This window comes from Mastomys coucha, unplaced genomic scaffold, assembly GCF_008632895.1.
Source record: "Mastomys coucha isolate ucsf_1 unplaced genomic scaffold, UCSF_Mcou_1 pScaffold15, whole genome shotgun sequence".
NCBI lineage: Eukaryota > Metazoa > Chordata > Mammalia > Rodentia > Muridae > Mastomys > Mastomys coucha.
The window spans coordinates 11,865,697-11,884,175 of record NW_022196897.1 but is presented as its reverse complement, the minus strand read 5'-3'; the positions used below and the strand labels follow the sequence as shown (position 1 = coordinate 11,884,175).

The following is an 18,479-nucleotide window of genomic DNA, read 5'->3' as shown; positions in this document are numbered from 1 at the left end:
CCATTGTAAGAGGCAAGATTTTTAAGCTCTACTACATATAAAACAAACAAATAAATAAACAAACAAAAAGATTTTATCTATTTGTGTTCATTAAAAAAACACTGGGGCTGGAGAGATGGCTCAGCGGTTAAGAGCACAGACTGCTCTTCCGAAGGTCCTGAGTTCAAATCCCAGCAACCACATGGTGGCTCACAACCATCTGTAATGAGATCTGATGCCTTCTTCTGGTGTGTCTGAAGACAGCTATACTGTACTCACATAAAATAAATAAATAAAAATCTTTAAAAAAAAAACCACTAGTAGTGATGTATTATTTTAAAATATACAGTTAATATGTTTGGTGTTATTTAAAATATATATTGAGAAAAACATGTATTTTCAATATTGCTGTACACAAGCATCTTCAGAAGACTGTTAAACTGATTATTGTTTTATATCAAACAACTTCTATAATGCTCATTTTTATTGTTATAATATTTTATAGATTTTAAAGTATATGACAAAAAAGGTATTGCAGGTATTGAACAGGGGGTCTCTGGGAGGAGTTGGGGTACAAAAGGGAAACAAGAATGTGATTTTATTCTATCTACTTAAAATATGTTTTTAAATGTTAACAAATTCAGATAAATTGAAATCATGTATCTTTTCTCATCATAATGTAATAAAACTTAAATCAATAAAAAAAAAACCCAATGGAATTGTATTATTTTACAGTTCTGTAGTTCAGAAAAATCCAGAACCTGTGTCAGGAGAGCTCTCACCATTTCCAGTTTTTAGAAACCACTGTTACCCATTAGCTTATGGTCCCTATCCCCATCTTTATTTTTATACCAAAGTTTGTCCCAGTCTCCTTCTGACTCCTTCTTTCCTTCTTCTTATGATTCCAATGGACTCAAATGGACCATGAAGGAAGAGCCCCTTTGTCACTTAATGCAACACAGTCACAGATTCTGAGGAGTAAGACCTAAACATCTTTGGTGGATCCTTCTTTATTCTACTTTCCAGAGATGCTGAGCAAGAAGATCTCAGTTTGGGGGCACTAGGCTAGACACCAGCCTCATGCCTCCTTACCGACTCTGCTCAAAGTAGAATTCAGTATGGGTCGAGGGTTCACTCTCTTTTGTGAGCTGCACTGGCTGCTGGGGCTCAGCTGGGCCACAGAGAAACCAGCCAGGGCAGGCAGCAGCCTCAAGCCTGAAGGCAGAGCCCAAGCTTCTCTGGAAAAAGGTGAAACGGGTGGTTTGTTCACCTCCCTTGTATAGGTCCTCGATGTTCACATCCTGTGGGGAAAGGGAGACAGTTGTGAGATGAGTGTTCTGGTTGGGATGGCAGCCCTTAGTGCCTCAGGGGCTTGGCCAAAGAAGGACTCAATAGGGAAGAGTTTTTCTGAAGAGATGTTCTTTCTGTAGATCCCCAAAGGCTAGATAGAGTCCCTCAGCTGGAGGCAAAGAGATAGATGGGAAACAAGAGAGGGGACATGAGGGCACAAAGATGTCACTATGTCCCAGTGGCAGGACTGACTCTGTAATAAGGAGGGGTGTCTCACCTCCAGCTGCAGGAGAGGCCCCTCTCTTGTCTTCACACATGCCAGGCAGCAACTTCCTCCTTGCATCCCCAGGAAGATGGGGACCTTGGAGCGGTCCAGGCCTCGGTTAGGAAGGATACAGACCTTCTCTGGGAGGTAAGACAGAATGCAATTCAGTCAGTGAGGGGAGCACAGATAGCAGGTTTTTTAGTGAGGTAAGGCTCAGCTAGAAGCTGCTGGGTCTGGCCCCATTTGGCCTGTTTCTGTATGGAGACTGCAGGGTAAATGGAATTCACTTGGACAGGCAGAAACTGCCCTACTTCTTCTTCTTATCACTGGGACAATATTCTCATTTCTCTAGAGATGCAATTGAAGGAAAGAATCAAGGGCCCATGGCAGATGGACACTGAGCAACTCCTGGAAGAGAGCCCCCTCAAACACCCACCCCTCTACCCCCCACCACCAGAAGATCACCTGGACTATAGTTGTCTGAATCAGGGTCTCCCACCAGGAGCTGGCCATTCCGTGTGTACAAAGCCTTTTGCTGTGCATCTTTGATTCTGAAATAGGATTCAAGGTTAGTGGCACACTGCCCTCAGGGATCATTGTGCCCTTCAGTTTCCATACCACCTTACTGGACAAGCACATGGAGCCTTTGGTGAACTGTTTCCAGAGAGGAGAGGGACACTGTTCCAAAAAGAGTAGAAATTGTTTCATCCCAAAGCTTCCTAGGCTCAGGATTGTCAGAGGCTCTGGAAGTGACAATAAGCTGTGGATTTCTCATGAGGGAATTCTCATGAGGGAATTGAGGATGCTTTCATGGCTGCCTGAGGAGTTGCTTTGAGTCTCAGGTATCCTGGAGATACAATGAGCTCTATCCACGATGTTCCTGGGCTTGACTTAATTTTTAAATAAATAGTAACACTAATTAATGAAGGTGCTGAAGATGTAATAACTGTGATTTGTTTTACAAAATTAAAATAAAAACTTTTTGTAGAAAATTCACAAATCAGAAATTGGACAATAAAAATGTCTATGTCCATAGACTCTGGGCCCACTCCTGCCATGGTGAGGTTCATTCTGGGTGAAGCACATATAGGAGGCCAACCCAGAACTAGATCAGGACTTGATTAGTCACTGGTTATACCTATGGATCTAATGACCTGCCTGGGAGGGTAAATATATACCAGAGAAGCTAGGAAGAAACTTTCATGCACGTGAAACATTAAAATTATGCCTGGTATTAGCCTAGTTGCCCAGCTGGTTTCAGAGATGCCCATCAGTTGCTCTCAGAGCCCTGGGAGCTCACAATGCATTTGAGAGCAGAAACTCTGGACCACCTCTGGGAGCCTTTTCTGTCTCTGCAACAGCTAGCAATAGCAAAAACAGCTGGTGTATTGTTTTTAAAGCAGGGTCACTTGTACATTAAGAACAAAGGTCTGTACATATCTCTCCACCTGGCATTTTTCTCAGACTTTGGGAACTAGGACTTAACAGTTCACCCGCTGGAAGCATTTAGATATCACTCAGTTACTGTCAAAGATGCAGGTGTGGTGGAACATAATTTAGTCCCAGCACTTGGGAGGCAGATCTCTGCGAGATCTCTGCGAGTTCGTGGTCACCTAAATGTACATAGTGAGAGTTCCAGGGTAGCCAGGGCTATATAGTGAGACTTTTTTTTTTTTTTTGATCCAGGTATCAATCAAGGTCACCATAAAGGTGCTGTCCTTAGGACTCAGGATTGTTTGAGCTTTCTAAGAACTAGCTATATCAGTTGAGAGAACAGGGAGTCTGATTCCACTCTCTGCTTTTGAGTAGCTGTATGGCATGAGGAAAATTATATAGCTTCATGGAGCTTCAGTTTCCAGGTCTGTAAAATGGACTAAGCAATGCCACTCTTACATTTGTTTCAGTCTGCCACCAGGAAAGAGGGCTGTGGTGATTGACAAAGAGGAAGATCAATTGTTCAGTGATTGAGATTTCTGTGACTAGAAGGAGCTTTGTTCTTTTGACTTAGCCTTTTCCCTTCTCATGTGATCTCCAGGCCCCTGGGCTGAGAGATCACCAAGATTACTTACATGTAGTATCTTGCCATAGGAAGAGAGCACATTCCTGCAGTTGGGAGTGTCTGGTCTTCACTGAGGCAAAGAAGAAAAAGGCTTTCAGAAAAACAGAGTGTATCTGGGGGCAGACATGCTGGGGCTAAGAATTACCCAGCCACAAGCTGTACCCCACCCCTAGGTATTACAGAATCCTCAGCCTTCCCAGCCACAGGCAGCCCATCGTTTCCTTGTTCCTGGTCTTTAGATAGGGTCTGCCTTGTGGGCTGAAGCTGGTTCTTAGACTCTAGAAAACAGATTCACCCAAATAGCCTACCAGCTTACTTCCCAGGCTTGGGGGTGGGTGCCCTGGGATAACCTCAGGACAGATCCAGTCTCATTTTCCAACCTGGCCTGCAAGAAGGCCACCCTGGTCTGACCTCCTTAACTAGCTGGGAGGAGGAAGATACTTAGCACTCAGTACTTAGGGAAGAACACCTTAGCTGGGGAGAATAGGCAGAGTTTGGAGGTTAGGAAGTATCACTCCTGGGACCTGGAATTACTAAGACACATGAGGAGTCTGTCCAAACATCTGCCATTCCTCTTTTTAAAAGGTGAAAATCAGAGCAGGATTGAGATACTTGAGCTTTAGAAACTGAGTGTTCTGAAGTGAAGACACTGACCTAGATAACCCCAAGCCACAAAGCTTCCCTTGCAGGACCGTGTTCCTTCTCAGAGGACTGTCCTATCCCAGAGCTCCTCCCTGAAATGATCACCCAGAATGTCCAATCCAGAACAACACATGAGAAATTCAGAACAGACCAAAGCAGGAGAACAGCTTGTAAAAGTAAATGCTGGGATGATCAGGGCTGAGGCTTCCAGAGTAGATCTGATTCTTGGCAAGCAAGAAGGAGGTGGAGGGAGAGAAATGATTGTGTAAGAAAGCAGAAAATGAGATAGAAACGAAGACTGTAGGAAGAAAGAAATAGGACTGAGAGATGGATGAAGTGATACAGAGGGAGGCTAATAAGGAAGATGGCTGGAGTTCAGACCACTTCAGTGACACTGAGATCCATGGGCTGGTATTATAAGAAACATGGCTATAGACCAAGTAGCTTTCATTACTGGCTATATGATTCTGTTGCATTTGAATGACACTGGGAAAAAGACTTGAGAGTGAAGGATAACAGGGCATGGATAAGAGTGAGGCTCTGCACAAATGCTAGGGCTCAGACAGCAGCATCCTAGCTTCCCCGTGCTTGCATGTGAGGAATCTGCATGAATGCCAGGGCTACAGATCAGACAGCAGCAGCCTGGCTATCCTGTGCTTGCATGTGTTATTGCCCCCTGCCCCGTTCCAGGGAGAGCGAATCAACGGATTGCTCAAATGCTTAGTTATAAAATAGTTCAATTAGTTATTTTTACAAGGTTGAAAAAGTTCGAAATGCTCCCAATGTCCAATTGGCTGAAGAGTAATGATAAATCCAGGAATAAGAGTAATAATGATAAATAATGATATGCTCCTTAAAGATGACATTGTGGCACAAACATTTCAAATACATGAAGTGAAAACTGCAAGCCATAAATAATATGCACATTATAATCCCAATTAAATTCATAGCCGAGTAGAGGCACACACATGGGAACAAGGATGGCTGGTGCTTGTTATAACACTCATTTGTGGCTGACGGTCTCGTCAATGGCTGTTGATAGTTCCTAACATTTTCATGTAGTAAATTTATTTTGTAATCTAAGTGTTATTATTTAAAAATATGAACCATTTGGTTAAAGTCATAGGCTTCAAAGCAGGCCCCCACTTCTGAATCATTCGGTAAATGTTTTCTCCCCTATCCTTATTCAATACTGCTTGAAGTGATGCAAGCAATGAACCAGGCTTGGGAACTGATATGTCAGGTCAATTGTCCTTAATCTCTGAGTTTTGTATGTGTGCATGTGTGTGTGTGTTTGTGTATGTGAATATAAGCACACACATGCCATGGTATGCATGTGAAGGTCATGGGACAACTTCAGGTATTGGTCCCTGCCTTATTAACTGCTGTGTAGGGCAGAGATTCTCTTGATTTACTTTCCATTTCACCATACGCCTACTGTGATTATAGATGTGCTCTACTGTATGGGTACTGTGTGGGTTCTGGGGATTCAAATTTAGATCCTCACGCTTGCATGACATTTACCCATTTAGCCAATTACTCGCTGATGCATATTTCTTGATCTTGTATCCTCATTAAAATAGTGAGTGTTGTTCTCTAGGTCTGGGATAAAATCTGAGACTGCATTACAAACATGCAACCAGGTCTTAATAACGCTGCTGGTCCCCAGACCACACTTGAAGTATAAAAGAATAGTGAATTCCTCTATTCAAGGTAGACGAATAACAATACAGCCTCAAGGCAAGTCTGTTTGATGATGTTCCTTCTGAGCCAAATCTCTGAGGCTCTTTTGGTTGTGGCAAAGGAAGTATGAGTAGCCAGGAAGCTGGACTGGGGTCCAAGCAGGGCCAGGGAAGTAGAGAGATGAGTGTGAAGCTGCATACCCAGGCTGATGACTTCAACTCTGGTCAATGTCAGCTCAAACAGGAAACAGCAATTCAGTATTGGTCTAGTCAAGTTGGATCCTCAGGGATTTGAAACTCTCTAAACTTGGCACAGCCCAGACTTCCAGTTTCCTATAGACTCCCATATATGGTCTCTGTGTAGGGTCTAGCTAGGTTGTGAGAGAAGACAGAGAAGCTCTAGAGCTTGTGTTATTTTGTGCTTACACAGGAGCCCTGGGGTCCTGGTGAGTTAAGTATCTGCCCCTGCCAATCCACTTCTCTTTCTTCTTTTCATAATATTCCTCCTGCTGGCACTGAGAATATACTTCCCTTCTTTTCAGAGACTATTTCTCTAAAGTACAACCTTGTGTTTGTTCTTAGTCACCATTGTGAACATGCTAGCCCTCCTGGTTGCTGAACCTTCAATCAAATCCAACCTATGTAAAGCATTTGGAATTCAATATTTAAGTACATCTTTGACCTCATTCCTGCCATCAATCTATTCCTATTGAAGTGGAAGGTTGGACAAGATTATTATATTTTCAAGGCTATTTTAAGTTTCACAAGCAGTTTGTTTTCAAAGAAACCATTTGAATGTATGATAGATGATGGGGTGACGAAGACACTAGCACCTGCCAGGTTCTAAAATCCACAATGGCCACCTATTTTGACACCATCTGGCCTTAGTTTGCTTGTGCAATAGCATCTCATTTCTTTCACAAGGACTCATACAATCCTCTCCAAGGGCACACTCAGCATTGCTTTTGGTATTCCTGCTCAAAATCCACCCCTGTTCATCATCAACCATTCACGTCACTCCTATTAAGATCATTGGACATGGCTTCACTATACTTGGGCTCGGTATCTTGTCTGTTCAACTACATAACAGCTGAGAATCAGAGCTTAAAACACAGGGTTAAGTCCTCTCATGGCCAGTTCTCAGGTTCATGCATTAGATTATATGGTTGCCAAGGTTCTTTCTGGGTCAAACTATGTATGATTCCACGATTCTCCCCTTTACTATCATAACAAAATTCTTCCCTTCACTTTTGTAACAGTATTCTGAGCTCCTGTTAAACTTTACTATATTGTTTATTAGTGTGCGTTAAGACAAATTGTTTGCTTTATAAAAGTGATAAGATCCTGAAATCTTGAAGCGTGATGTATATAGCTCATCTGAACCTCTATCCAACTACATAATTGACAGACACAGCACCTTGAGAACAGAACAGATATGCATGGATCAAGCTTTGACTGAAAGGCTGGGTTCTAGAAGTAACTTGGCTACTCATTAATTTTGTGATTTTTTTTTTTTGGTGTTTTTGTTTGTTGTTTTTTTGTAGTCCCTAGGCCTTCAATCTATTCCCATTGAAGTGGAAGGTTGGACAAGATTATTATATTTTTGAGGCTATTTAAGTTTCACAAGCAGTTTGTTTTCAAAGAAACCATTTGGATGTATGATAGATGATGGGGTGAAGAAGACACTAACACCTTGGTGGCATCCCTATTGTCTATTGATATGAATCACAGAATGTATCCACAGAGCTTCCATGTGTCACGAACAAAACATTGTTTGAACATCTCTGGCCTAGATGATTTCTTTTGAGATGACTTTCAAAACTCTGTGCTTCCAATACCCTTGCTTTGACATAATCTATACTTCTCATTAAATTCTATCAAGTGTTTCTAGACTTATAGGACATCACACCACATTCTCTAAAAGGCATTTCTTATTCCCTAGAGCCTGAGCATTTTGGAGACATTACAGAAAGTGGTTTGTGTGTGTGTGTGTGTGTGTGTGTGTGTGTGTGTGTGTTGTATGTGTGTGTGGTATGTGGTGTGTGGTATGTGGTGTGTGGTATGTGGTGTGTGTGTTGTATGTGTGTGTGTTGTGTGTGTGTGTGTATGTAAGAGATACACAAGAGACACAGAGAGACCGACTGTCACCACTGACCTGTAGATCCTGGTGCCTGGATTCTGATGCCTGGAGTCTCCAACTATTTTCTTCAGGGCATCAGCCCTGTGTTTATAATGTCTGGTCAGGGTGGGTCAAGCCTACAACAATCTGTAATTGGCTCTAGATCAGGGAAGAAGAGCCAGAGATTTCATAATATCTTCGACACAGTCCAAATAATAAGGAGGTGGGGAGATTAATGAGTATTTGCAGGAAGGGGAGAGAGTCACCCATAAAGCCTTGACAGAGGCCAGACACTGACCTGCTGTCTCTGTAGCTACTGTTATTGACTCTGTTATTAGTGGTTTTGCAGCTAGATAAACAATGCTGGGGTCAAACATCTTTGATGCTCCATGAGGTTCTGTCTGAGACCTGGAGAGGTCAGAAGGACCAAGAGTGGAAAGATTACTGCTGATGGAAGACAGATGCATCCAGAGAACCACAATGAAGCAGGGACTGACTTCATCATGAGTGTGGCTCTGTTTGTTAAGATCAGAAGGAACTCTTTGCTTTTCAGATTTAATTAGTTGATACAAACTTACTGAGACACAGTATCTAAGGAAACTCAGCTGTAGAATGTATCAGCCTTAGATTTGCATGCGGATGGCACAGGAGCCATGGGCCCTTGGCTACTAGGGGGTATGAGACATATAAGGACAGTGCAGGGCCAAGAGACTCAGTTCTCTAGTTGACATAACATGCTTCTGTCCATCTGTTCATTTATTTCCTCATCCTTCTATTTATCTGTTGAGTAAGTTATCTATCCATCTAATCATCTACATATTCCTTCATTTATCTGTACATCAATCCTTTTATCCATCCATTATACATCCTTTACTCATCCACTGTTAGGGATAAATAATTCGACAGAATGTTCTCTGGAGATTAACTGGCTTATTGTAATTCTCCTTTTTGGGACATCTGCAAATTTCCACAAAGGACTTGATGAGGAATTAGTGGGGGGTCAGCTCAAGACCCAGATGACCACAGAACAAGAAATGAGGAAAGATGGATGGGGCTGAGACCCATATTTTGCTATTTTGTTGTTATTGTTGTGGTTTTAAACTAACAACAAAATTTGCCAACAACACATATGTCAAGAGATTTTTTTAATGCAAGGTAGTGAAAGAATTTTGATAGGTTTTCATTAATAATTCAATTACATTCTATTAGAATCCAGTTTATGTTTTCCACACTCTTAAGCATTTTCAGAGAACGAAAATTCTTATTTCTTGTTAAATTTTCTCCTTTTTTTTTTTTTTTTGAATTACATTTCACAATCTTTCATTTCCATGTGTTGCTCTGGGGAGATAAACACTTCATGTTTTTAAAGACTCCTCACACTCTTATGGAAGAGTTGGGGAAAGGATTGTGGACCGGAAGGGGACAGGGACTCCACAGGAAGACCAACAGAGTCAACTAACCTGGACCCTTGGGGCTCTCAGAGTCTGAACCACCAACCAAAGATCTCTGAACCATGAACCAAAGATCTTACACAGGCTGGACCTAGGCCTTCTCAGTCATGTGTAGCAGATGTGCAGCTTAGCCTTCATGTGGATCCTAAACAACTCGAACAGGGCTATATCAAAAGCTGTTGTCTGTCTGTGGAATATGTTTTTTCTAGCTGGGCTGCCCTGATTGGCCTCAGTGGGAGAAGTGTCTAGCCCTGAAGAGACTTGATGTGTCATGATGGGGGAATATCAAGGAGGGATCTCCATTCTCTCAGAGAAGAAGGGGAGGGGGAAAGGTCTGTGGTGGTGGAGGACCTGGGCGGGAGGACAGTAATTAGGATGTAACGTGAATAACAAAACAAAAGACTTCCCACCCCTGGAAATGGTTTCAGAGCTAGAATTGGGTTAACCAAGTTTTGCTTTTATTGCCAGTATTCATTCTTCAATGTTCTTCACAAGTTTTCATCCCTCTTTTGAAAGTACCAAAGTGTGAGGTGTCCTGTCAGGACATCAGTAATGCTCACCAAACATTTATACTGCTGCATCAAAGACACATAGGGTGCCATCTCTATTGCCAAGGAACTTTATAGTTTAGCTGGGTCATACTTAGCTGTAAGTCAAGGGCATGTGAGATACAAGAGCATCAGAGTAACTCTTTAGATGTGACATCAAACTTTCTCTACAAGTGGCCAAATGTATGGTATGGCATTTTCAAAGGTAACTACTTCAAAGGTCAGGTTTTGCCCCAACAACTCCAAGATCAGGGGCTTTATAGGCCATGGGAGAAGCACAAATGAAATTCATTATTTTTATGGTTAAGATTTGTGAGATAATTCAAAAATATTCTCCAGCCACCTCCACCACTGCCTCCACCACCACCACTACCTCCACCACCACCACCACCATCACCACCACCTCCACCACCACCTCCACCACCACCACCTCCTCCACCACCTCCTCCACCACCTCCACACCACCACCATCACTACCACCACAAGGATGTTTCTATTTCTTCTTTCACTCTGGATTTGGAAATGTGAGCTTACCTGGGCTAAAGTATTTTTAAATTCTGACACCCTACAAAAGATGGCCTTCAAAAATGAGTTGGGATTCAAACTACTCTTTTACAAGGGTTTGTGTGTGTAAAGGAAAGTGAACGGATGCCCCAGAATTGTGAGTTTACACCTTCTGTACAAGCCATGTTCTGAAAATTTTGAAGCATTATGCTAGGTGCTTAAAAACACATTGGTGCTGATCCAACCTTAAGGTCAGGTGCATGCCAGAGACCTTAAGCCAACTCTTTACAGGGAGATAAGCACAGAGTATTGTTATAGCAAATGACCATGATTCTCATCTTTTCAAATACTTCCTATAGGAGATGACATTGAGAAGTGAATGATTTCTGTAGGTGGAGGGGATGGGTACAGCATCCCAAGATAGGAATGCACTGTGAGACTAACTCACAGACAGGTGGTATGAAGGGGGTGTGCAGAAACACAGCCTAGTGACTGAGGTCTATGTCCTGGAGTCTGCATGCTCAGTATCTCGGAGAGGCCTGTTATAGAAATGATGCTGCTTGTTGCTCAGGGAGCTTAGATGCATCTGAACTGAAAGTTCTAGGACAAGTGGAAGTTGCCTCTTCTGTCCTGTCCACCTTCTTGCTGGTCCTTCTACAAACTGTGAACCTGTCAAGCTGGCTTGATGAGTGAGTTTTACAGCTAAACACCTGGGGTTCTGATATGGACCTCTTTTTTTACTTTCACTCTTGGTCCTCAATGTTGTAGGTAGAAATATGAAAGACATCTGGTATGCAGGTGGGAGATGCAGCTGTGGTCGAAAGGGAATCGGACCGTATGGGAACAGGCAATAGTTAATGAGTGAAGTATGATCAGCATTTACACAGGTTATTTGGGTTAGTGAAGGCTAGTGTCAATTCTGAGAAGGAAAATGGAAAGACTGGAGAAATAAAGTTTTGATCATAATAAAGTAACTGCGCCTGTTTCTCTTTCATTGACTATTACTTACTATAGCTTATCAACTTACTGTAGAATCCAAAAGCAACATAGTTAGTTCACAGGGTTTATGTGGGGCAGGAATGTGGAGCAGCTTGGTGGGGCAGTTCTGCGTCAGTTTCTTATGCTTATCAAGACAGCATCTGGCTGGCAATAGCTCTGGGGCAGGCCATGCTTCTGAGCTCACACATTCATCTGTTGTCCATGGGAAACTAGCTTCCCTCATATGATCTCTTTAAGGGGCTGCTTACCGCATAGAAACTGGCTTGCCCCAGTGTAAAGAGAAAGAGCAGGCTCCCCAAAGCCACTCTTAAAAGACACTCTATAAAAGTGTCTTTTATAATTCACTCTCTGTAGTAGCCTGCTATCACCTCTGCCATATTTCACTAGTCCAGAAGTAAATCTGGTAGAGCATCAGGGGGAGTGAACATGAGGAAGTGGAGACTACTAGCAGCTCCATGCAGTCCCTCCAGTTGCTAGCACCAATTACTTGGTAACTTACAACAGTGGAAATGTATTCTGTGACAGTGCAGAGGACCAGAAGGTTGAGACCAAGGTGTCAGCAAGCTTCTCTCTCAGATGCCCTAGGAAGGAATCTTTCCTCCCTTCTTTCTTGCTTCTGGTGATCCACATCGTCTCTGGCCCTCTGGCTGGTGGCAGCTGAGTCACTTTAACCTTTGCCTTGGTCTCACACGGGCATTTCCCCTGTGCCTCTTTATGTGTCTACATCCTCATTTTTAAAGTGAGATTTAGTCCAGCACTTTACCTGTAAAGACTCTGCCTAGGTAAGATCATAGTAGATTTTGGAGGGACATGAATTTGAGGAGGAAACTTTCAGTAGCCCCCCTCAGAAGTTGGCTGTAACTCCTTGGAATCCCAGGGGTTGTCACCATCCCAGGTTAAAGCAAAGGTAACTTTTCCCCTTTCTTTTCCTTCCCTTCCTTCTTCCTCCCTCCATTACTCCATTTCTTCTCCCTCCCTTCTCTTCCTCCTCCCCTTCCTCCCTCCCTTCTTCCTTCTCTTTCTCCCTCCCTCCCTGTACTCCTTTCTTCTTTCTTTTATTTCTTCTGTAAATCCCTTACCCAGGAGATTCTAGCACAAACCTTCACATTCTTCCTAGATTTTCTGGGGCTTGCTCCCTGCTCCTGCCACTTACAGCAGATGAGCTCAGTTTGGATTTAACTCCAGCAGATGGTGAGGATGACCAGAAACTATGTCTGCTTCACTTCCTTCCATATTGATTACTTTTTATTATTATGCAAATAACCCACCTCCATAATGGAAAAGGTAATAGGCACAAATAAAAAGAAAAGTCACCTATCTTGCCCCAACCTGGACATGGCTGCAATTGATTTAAACACTCCAGATCCTTTTTAAAATATATAATATAGAGAAGTATATTTTAATTAAGATGAAATTACAAGATGTTATTTAGTAGCAATCTCTTCCCACTTAATGTTCACAAGCTTCTTTTTATGTGAGTAGAGACCAGAAATAGGGATTTTTATTGTCCCTCTAGTTTCAAACCAGGACAGTGTGCCTAGCCATCTTCTGTCAGCTATCTTGACATCACATCACCCTCTCAGTCCCAGGCCAGAGAATAAAGGCAAAGATGAGAGAGGCTGCAGTTATCAACAAGATTGAGGGAAAGGGCCCAGTCAGCCAGAGAAAGTTTTGGTGACACCCGTTCTCTCAAACAATAGGGAATGGCAGGACTTCTGAGGTACTGTGTCAGATCTTACTATGCATGAACAATTCCTACCTCTTCCTCCCCCAAGAATCTTTTATGCTGCTCTTTGTTGGTCCTATGTGGTTTCTATTGGATTCCACACCAGAGGTAGTACTATCCAATTGGAAAGAATCTACACATTGAGCTCCAAATACCAGAAGATTTACCAGCACTGGGATGCAGGAGAAGAGAGTGTCTGTGTACCTTATAAGTCAAAAGCAGGAGTCCTGTAGGGAAGGAGAGGAGTGGAGCTCCTCTATTGTCACCACTGTCTACTCTGCCTCTGCTAAGGAAGTTTTGGGGAAGATGCAGCCCTAGTCACACTGCTGAAAGTAGAAGTCTGTGATGGGAGCATCCCAGGCGGGGTCCTCAGGGATCTGAGTGAGCCTGACAGGCTGGTCAGCTTCCGTTGAGGTGCAGAGGAACCAGCCTGGGTAGGCAGCGGATTCAAAGCTGGAGGTAAGGCCCATATCACGCCGGTAGAAGGTGAAGCTCTTTGACTCCTTGGTCCCGAGGTAGAGTTCCATAATATTCACTGGCTGTACAAAGGGAACATGAGGATGAGACACGGGAGTGGGCAAACGGAAAGGCTAAGCTGGGCAAGAGAAAGATCCTTAGAGAGGAGAGAGTGCTGGATCAGCAGTTCCTTCACCAGCATCCAAATGTACTTAGACTTCGTGGCAGCCCCAGTGTTCTCTGCCATTTCCTAGCCGAGGCCCAGAACACAAAGATGCTGCAGTAAGACTCACCTCAAGTTTCAGAATTGGCTCTTTCTCTGTTCCACAAGTTAGGCACTGGCTTCCTCCTTGAACACCCAGGATGACAGGGGACAGAGTGGCATCCAGTGTCCGATTTGGGACAACGCTGATCTCCTCACCTAGAGGAAAAAGCTAAGGTGTAGGAGCTTGGGTTTCTTTCTGTCCACTGTCTCTGAGTAGGGACTTAAGGGTAATGGAACCAGAGTGAAGCATCCTGCTTTCCAAGACATGGATAAGACTAATCTCCTCCCACCTGGCCCAGACAAGAAACAAAAGCATAGGAATACAGGTAAAACCTCCCATTTAGTCTCTCTTTTCTAAAGCCAAACTTTGAGAAATTCTCTAAATTCCACCTCTCCCACCACTCTCTCGGCTCCCAGGTCTCTTTTCTGCATCTTGTCTTGTCCTGTTAGAGTTATATAGCTCCTGTGAACAGAAAAGGATTTAACTCTTCGCTGTATATCACTCATCACACCGTATACATATGCACACACACATACATTACTATATACATAGATATACTTACACATATGTATGTACCCCTATACATATTACACATAATCAAAATATGTACACATTCATAGGCACACATAATACAATGCTTATGTGCATATTGTATGCACACACATACTTATACACCTATTTATACACATGAGCTTATGCATGCATTCACATACAGATAAACCCTCACATAGTGTTCTCATAGACACATGTATACACAGTGCAACAAAGGGGTATGTATAGCCTTCAGACCTCATAAGGATGCCCAAGTAAACATGTATGCAATGTTCTAGAAAGGCCTGCCAAAATCTGAGGGCACCATAAGTAAGCAGGAGGCCAGAGGGTGGCAGCTACTGTCCAAGTCTCCCCACTGTGGGATCTCTAGAGAGCAGGGTGGAAGAGCAGAGCCCACCTACTTGGGAATGAAGATCTACTCTAGTCTTCTGCTCAGTATTGGCTCCTAGAGAGGCAGAATATTCAAAAGCCTATGACAGAACCAGGTCATTTGTCCTGGAAAATATTCTACCTCTACACAGAAGCTTCACCGGGGCCTATGCTTTGTTTAAAGCCTGTTTTGTGACTCCCTATCTGACTTGGTGGTCCTGTGATCTGCAGAGCTGCCATTGGTTTACAGAACAATTTAAGAGATGCTAAGCACATACCCTTAGAGAGCACAGAGACATAGGACTCATAGATACTAACCTTTAATGACCTTCCCTGCGTGCAGTCCTCCAGCCAGCAGCTGGTTATTATGCAGATACAATACCTTCAAGGCTGAATCCTTCATTCTGAAACACCAGGAAGGGATAAGATACGGATTCCATAAAGGATACGGAAAGGCATCCTTCCTTGCCTTGGCTCCAGAAGGGTCCCCAAAATTCAGGTGTTTTGTCTCCCTCTATTTCTACTGTTACAGACATAGTCATACACAGCTTTTGGTCCTAGCTCTGCAAGATGACTGACCCTCCCCCTTCCTTCCATCTGTGTCTGAGGTCTGTTCTTTCACCATATTAAATCTTTTATATTCTCTCTGCTCTCTTGGGACTCTATGAGTTGGAGCCTTGGGCTTGTCAAAGCCAGGACACCTCTTCTTCAACCTTCATTGACTCTAATTCACAGGCTTCTTATCTTAAGCCTGTCTTGATGACCTGAAAGTTGTTTGGACATGTTTAACTCCTGTGGGGCCTCCGTGAGCAGAAGAGGGTCTTTCCTGTGCTAATTCTGACCAAGAAGGTTTGGAGATGAGCTGGAACAAACACAATTCTTGCTTGCTCTGTGTATGACTCTCTTCATTGCTAAACCACGACAGTAGGTTAAATAACACCAGGCCTCTTCCTAATTAATCTGATGCTCAGCTTTTTGTTTTGTTTTGTTTTTGAGACAGGATCTTATTGTGTAGTCCTAACTGGCCTGAAACTCCTTATGTAGACTAAGCTGGCCTCACACTCATAGTTCCACCAACTCTACCTCTCACTTCTAATCTGACTGAATACTTCAAAGCATATTTGCATCAATTTGGCCATATATTCTATCCTGAGGACTTTCTTTAAAGTTTTATTTTTCAAAGTTGCTTCTCAGCTGATTTTCTGAGATTGTTAAGATGAAATTTTATTCTATAATAGATCTCAAGGCAGTGTAAAACTGTCTTGATGTCTAGTCAAACATTTTTTGCATCTCTGTGAGTGTGTGTGCATGTGTAGTGTGCATGTGTGTCTTCATGTTCATGAATGTGTTGGTGTATGAGTATGCATGCCCACAAGTTTGAGCATATACATGAAGGCCACAGTTCTACCTTGGATATCTTTCTTAACCCTAAACCACTTTATTTACTGAGGCAGGGACTCTTGTTGAACCTGGAGCTTGCCAATTTGACTAGTCTAGTCAGCTTGCCCCAGAGATCTCCTGTCTCTCCATCTAGGTGCTGCGATTAGAGGCTGGCTTCAGTCAACCACCAGGCTTTTATGTGCATTCTGAGGGTATGAATTCTGGAAGTTACATTTTCCCAGCATGAACTTCTTTCATCTTCTGTGGAGCCATCTTCCCATCCAAACATGGTGATGAGGTATCATTCCACACCCTCACTCACTCAGAGAACACTATTGCACAAACCATCTCATGGGGCTGAGCCTCAGAGGATACACTTCAGGAAATTCTCCAATACTTTGGTAGCATAAGAATTGGTTCTGTGACCCCTGCAGATACTAAAAACCACAGGAGCTAAGGCCATTAGATAAAATGGTTATAAACGATATACATCCTCCTGAATACTTTAACCATTTCTATAGTACTGCAATATTTAATGCCATTCAAATACTATAGAAATAGTTATGTTGCTATTTAAGGGAGATCTGCATATGCTCACCACATATGCAATTTTTTCCTAATATTTTCAATTCAGTTTGTTGAATATGTGATTGTAGAAACCACAGATACAGAAGGCTGGCAAGCTATAAACTGAGTCCAGTGAAAGTAAGGAGCATCGTCATCTGCTGCTGTAAAATCTGTAGTAACATTCTGAGCCAGGGAGGGACTGTTATTTCCATCCCAAGCAAGGATCATGGAGGAATTAGTACAGTGACTGGGCTGATGGCAATTCATTGTCATGGGAGGCAATAGTGGAGTTCTCTAAAGGACACCTGACTCTCCGCACCAAAGATGACAGGCTGCAGCTCTAGACTGTCTAGTTAATTGTCCCATCCCTTATCCCATACACTTAGAATCAGGAACCTGTGAAGATCCTGTTCAGTTCTTCCCCAGTGTGAAGAAGGCCAGAAGAGCTCTAAGGACAGTATTGGTCCCATCTTCCCAGCTACCTGTGACAACCCTTCTTGTCTACCTGAAACTCACTTTTCTGAGGACACCACCAAATCAGATGACCAAATACTCACCGGAAGCACAGTGCCCCACTCAGGACCATCATGAGCTTCACAGTATGTAGACCCTATTTTGAAATAAACAGCAGGAAATTTTAGGCAAAGACAAGGCTGGAAAATCTGAGGCCTAAGTAGAAAGCCAGCTCCAGAGCCCGTCAGTATATGAGCAGCCTGTGTGAAGCAGGAGATTCTGGATCTGGAAGTCAGGAAAGAGCTGACAAAGCATCCATCAGATCTCCCCTTTCTCCAGGTAGAAGCCTGTAGCTGTCTGCTTGCTCCTCCAAGATGCCGTAGTCCTTTAAGTACATGAAATACACTAATGATCCAGGGAGGAGCCTGAAACTCACTAGGGAGGAGCAGGTTTTCCCAGAATGGTTTCACACCATCCCAAACTTCCAAAAGCATCTGCTGTTGCTCTCACCTTATCTCTCAGTGAAGAAAGCTTCAACAGTCAGCCTTCTTCCAAGGACTTGGGAGCACTACCTCTGGCCTTCCCAACTCGCCAGGCCCACTCAACTGCTTCAGGAAGTAGATCCAGAAAGCCAGAGCAACCTTCTTTCTTCTCTCCCTTTCTCCTTCCCTTGCTTCAGTCCCTTCTTCCTGCCTTTGCCAGACTTGTGGAGCTATTGGAGGCGGAGATGTGCTTAGGAATGTTTAGGCAATAGTTGTAGAAAAACCAGAAAATCCAGACAAGCAATAAAGAAAAATATGCATACTTACTTGCCTTTGGATGCATTAAGAAAAAAAAAAACCAACAGTGTCAACACCTTTTCCTTAGAACACATTTAACCACAGGCAGCTTTCCATACAACAATAACAAAGAAACTATATGTTTTCACCCCCATTTTTATGTAGGAACTTAGCAGAATCTTTTCCTATACCAAACATGATAATGACATTGTAAGTCTGCATAGCTCTATAGTCTTCTATAGAGTATAACCATAGCATCATTCACATTTACTCATTCACTTATTTTTGTATTGGTTCTTCCTATAACTGGGCTTGTTTGCTTGCTTGCTTTTGCTATAGAAGATTATGTGTGACAAACTGCTACGATTCTATACTTTGCCTGTCTTAAATACT

At 43.0% G+C, this 18,479-nt stretch overlaps 2 protein-coding genes across 3 annotated transcripts; both read right to left on the bottom strand.

Moving 5' to 3' along the window:
• Positions 1-973: 973 nt before the first annotated feature.
• On the bottom strand, positions 974-8,130 carry Il1f10 (interleukin 1 family member 10). Its single transcript, XM_031373310.1, has 5 exons — positions 8,073-8,130; positions 3,604-3,663; positions 2,000-2,085; positions 1,547-1,674; positions 974-1,280 (listed from the first exon to the last, which is right to left on the bottom strand). The coding sequence occupies exons 2-5, from the start codon at positions 3,633-3,635 to the stop codon at positions 1,068-1,070; spliced, it is 459 nt and encodes a 152-aa protein (XP_031229170.1). The 5' UTR covers positions 3,636-3,663; positions 8,073-8,130; the 3' UTR covers positions 974-1,067.
• A 4,635-nt stretch (positions 8,131-12,765) lies between these two features.
• Positions 12,766-18,001, bottom strand: Il36rn (interleukin 36 receptor antagonist). 2 transcript variants are annotated; one of them, XM_031373309.1, is made up of 6 exons: positions 17,818-18,001; positions 17,568-17,692; positions 17,412-17,464; positions 15,226-15,311; positions 14,014-14,141; positions 12,766-13,803 (listed from the first exon to the last, which is right to left on the bottom strand). In XM_031373309.1, the coding sequence occupies exons 3-6, from the start codon at positions 17,441-17,443 to the stop codon at positions 13,579-13,581; spliced, it is 471 nt and encodes a 156-aa protein (XP_031229169.1). In that variant the 5' UTR covers positions 17,444-17,464; positions 17,568-17,692; positions 17,818-18,001; the 3' UTR covers positions 12,766-13,578. The 2 variants fall into 2 exon arrangements, with proteins under 2 accessions (XP_031229169.1, XP_031229168.1); XM_031373308.1 differs by lacking the exon at positions 17,568-17,692.
• Between the last annotated feature and the right edge of the window lie 478 nt (positions 18,002-18,479).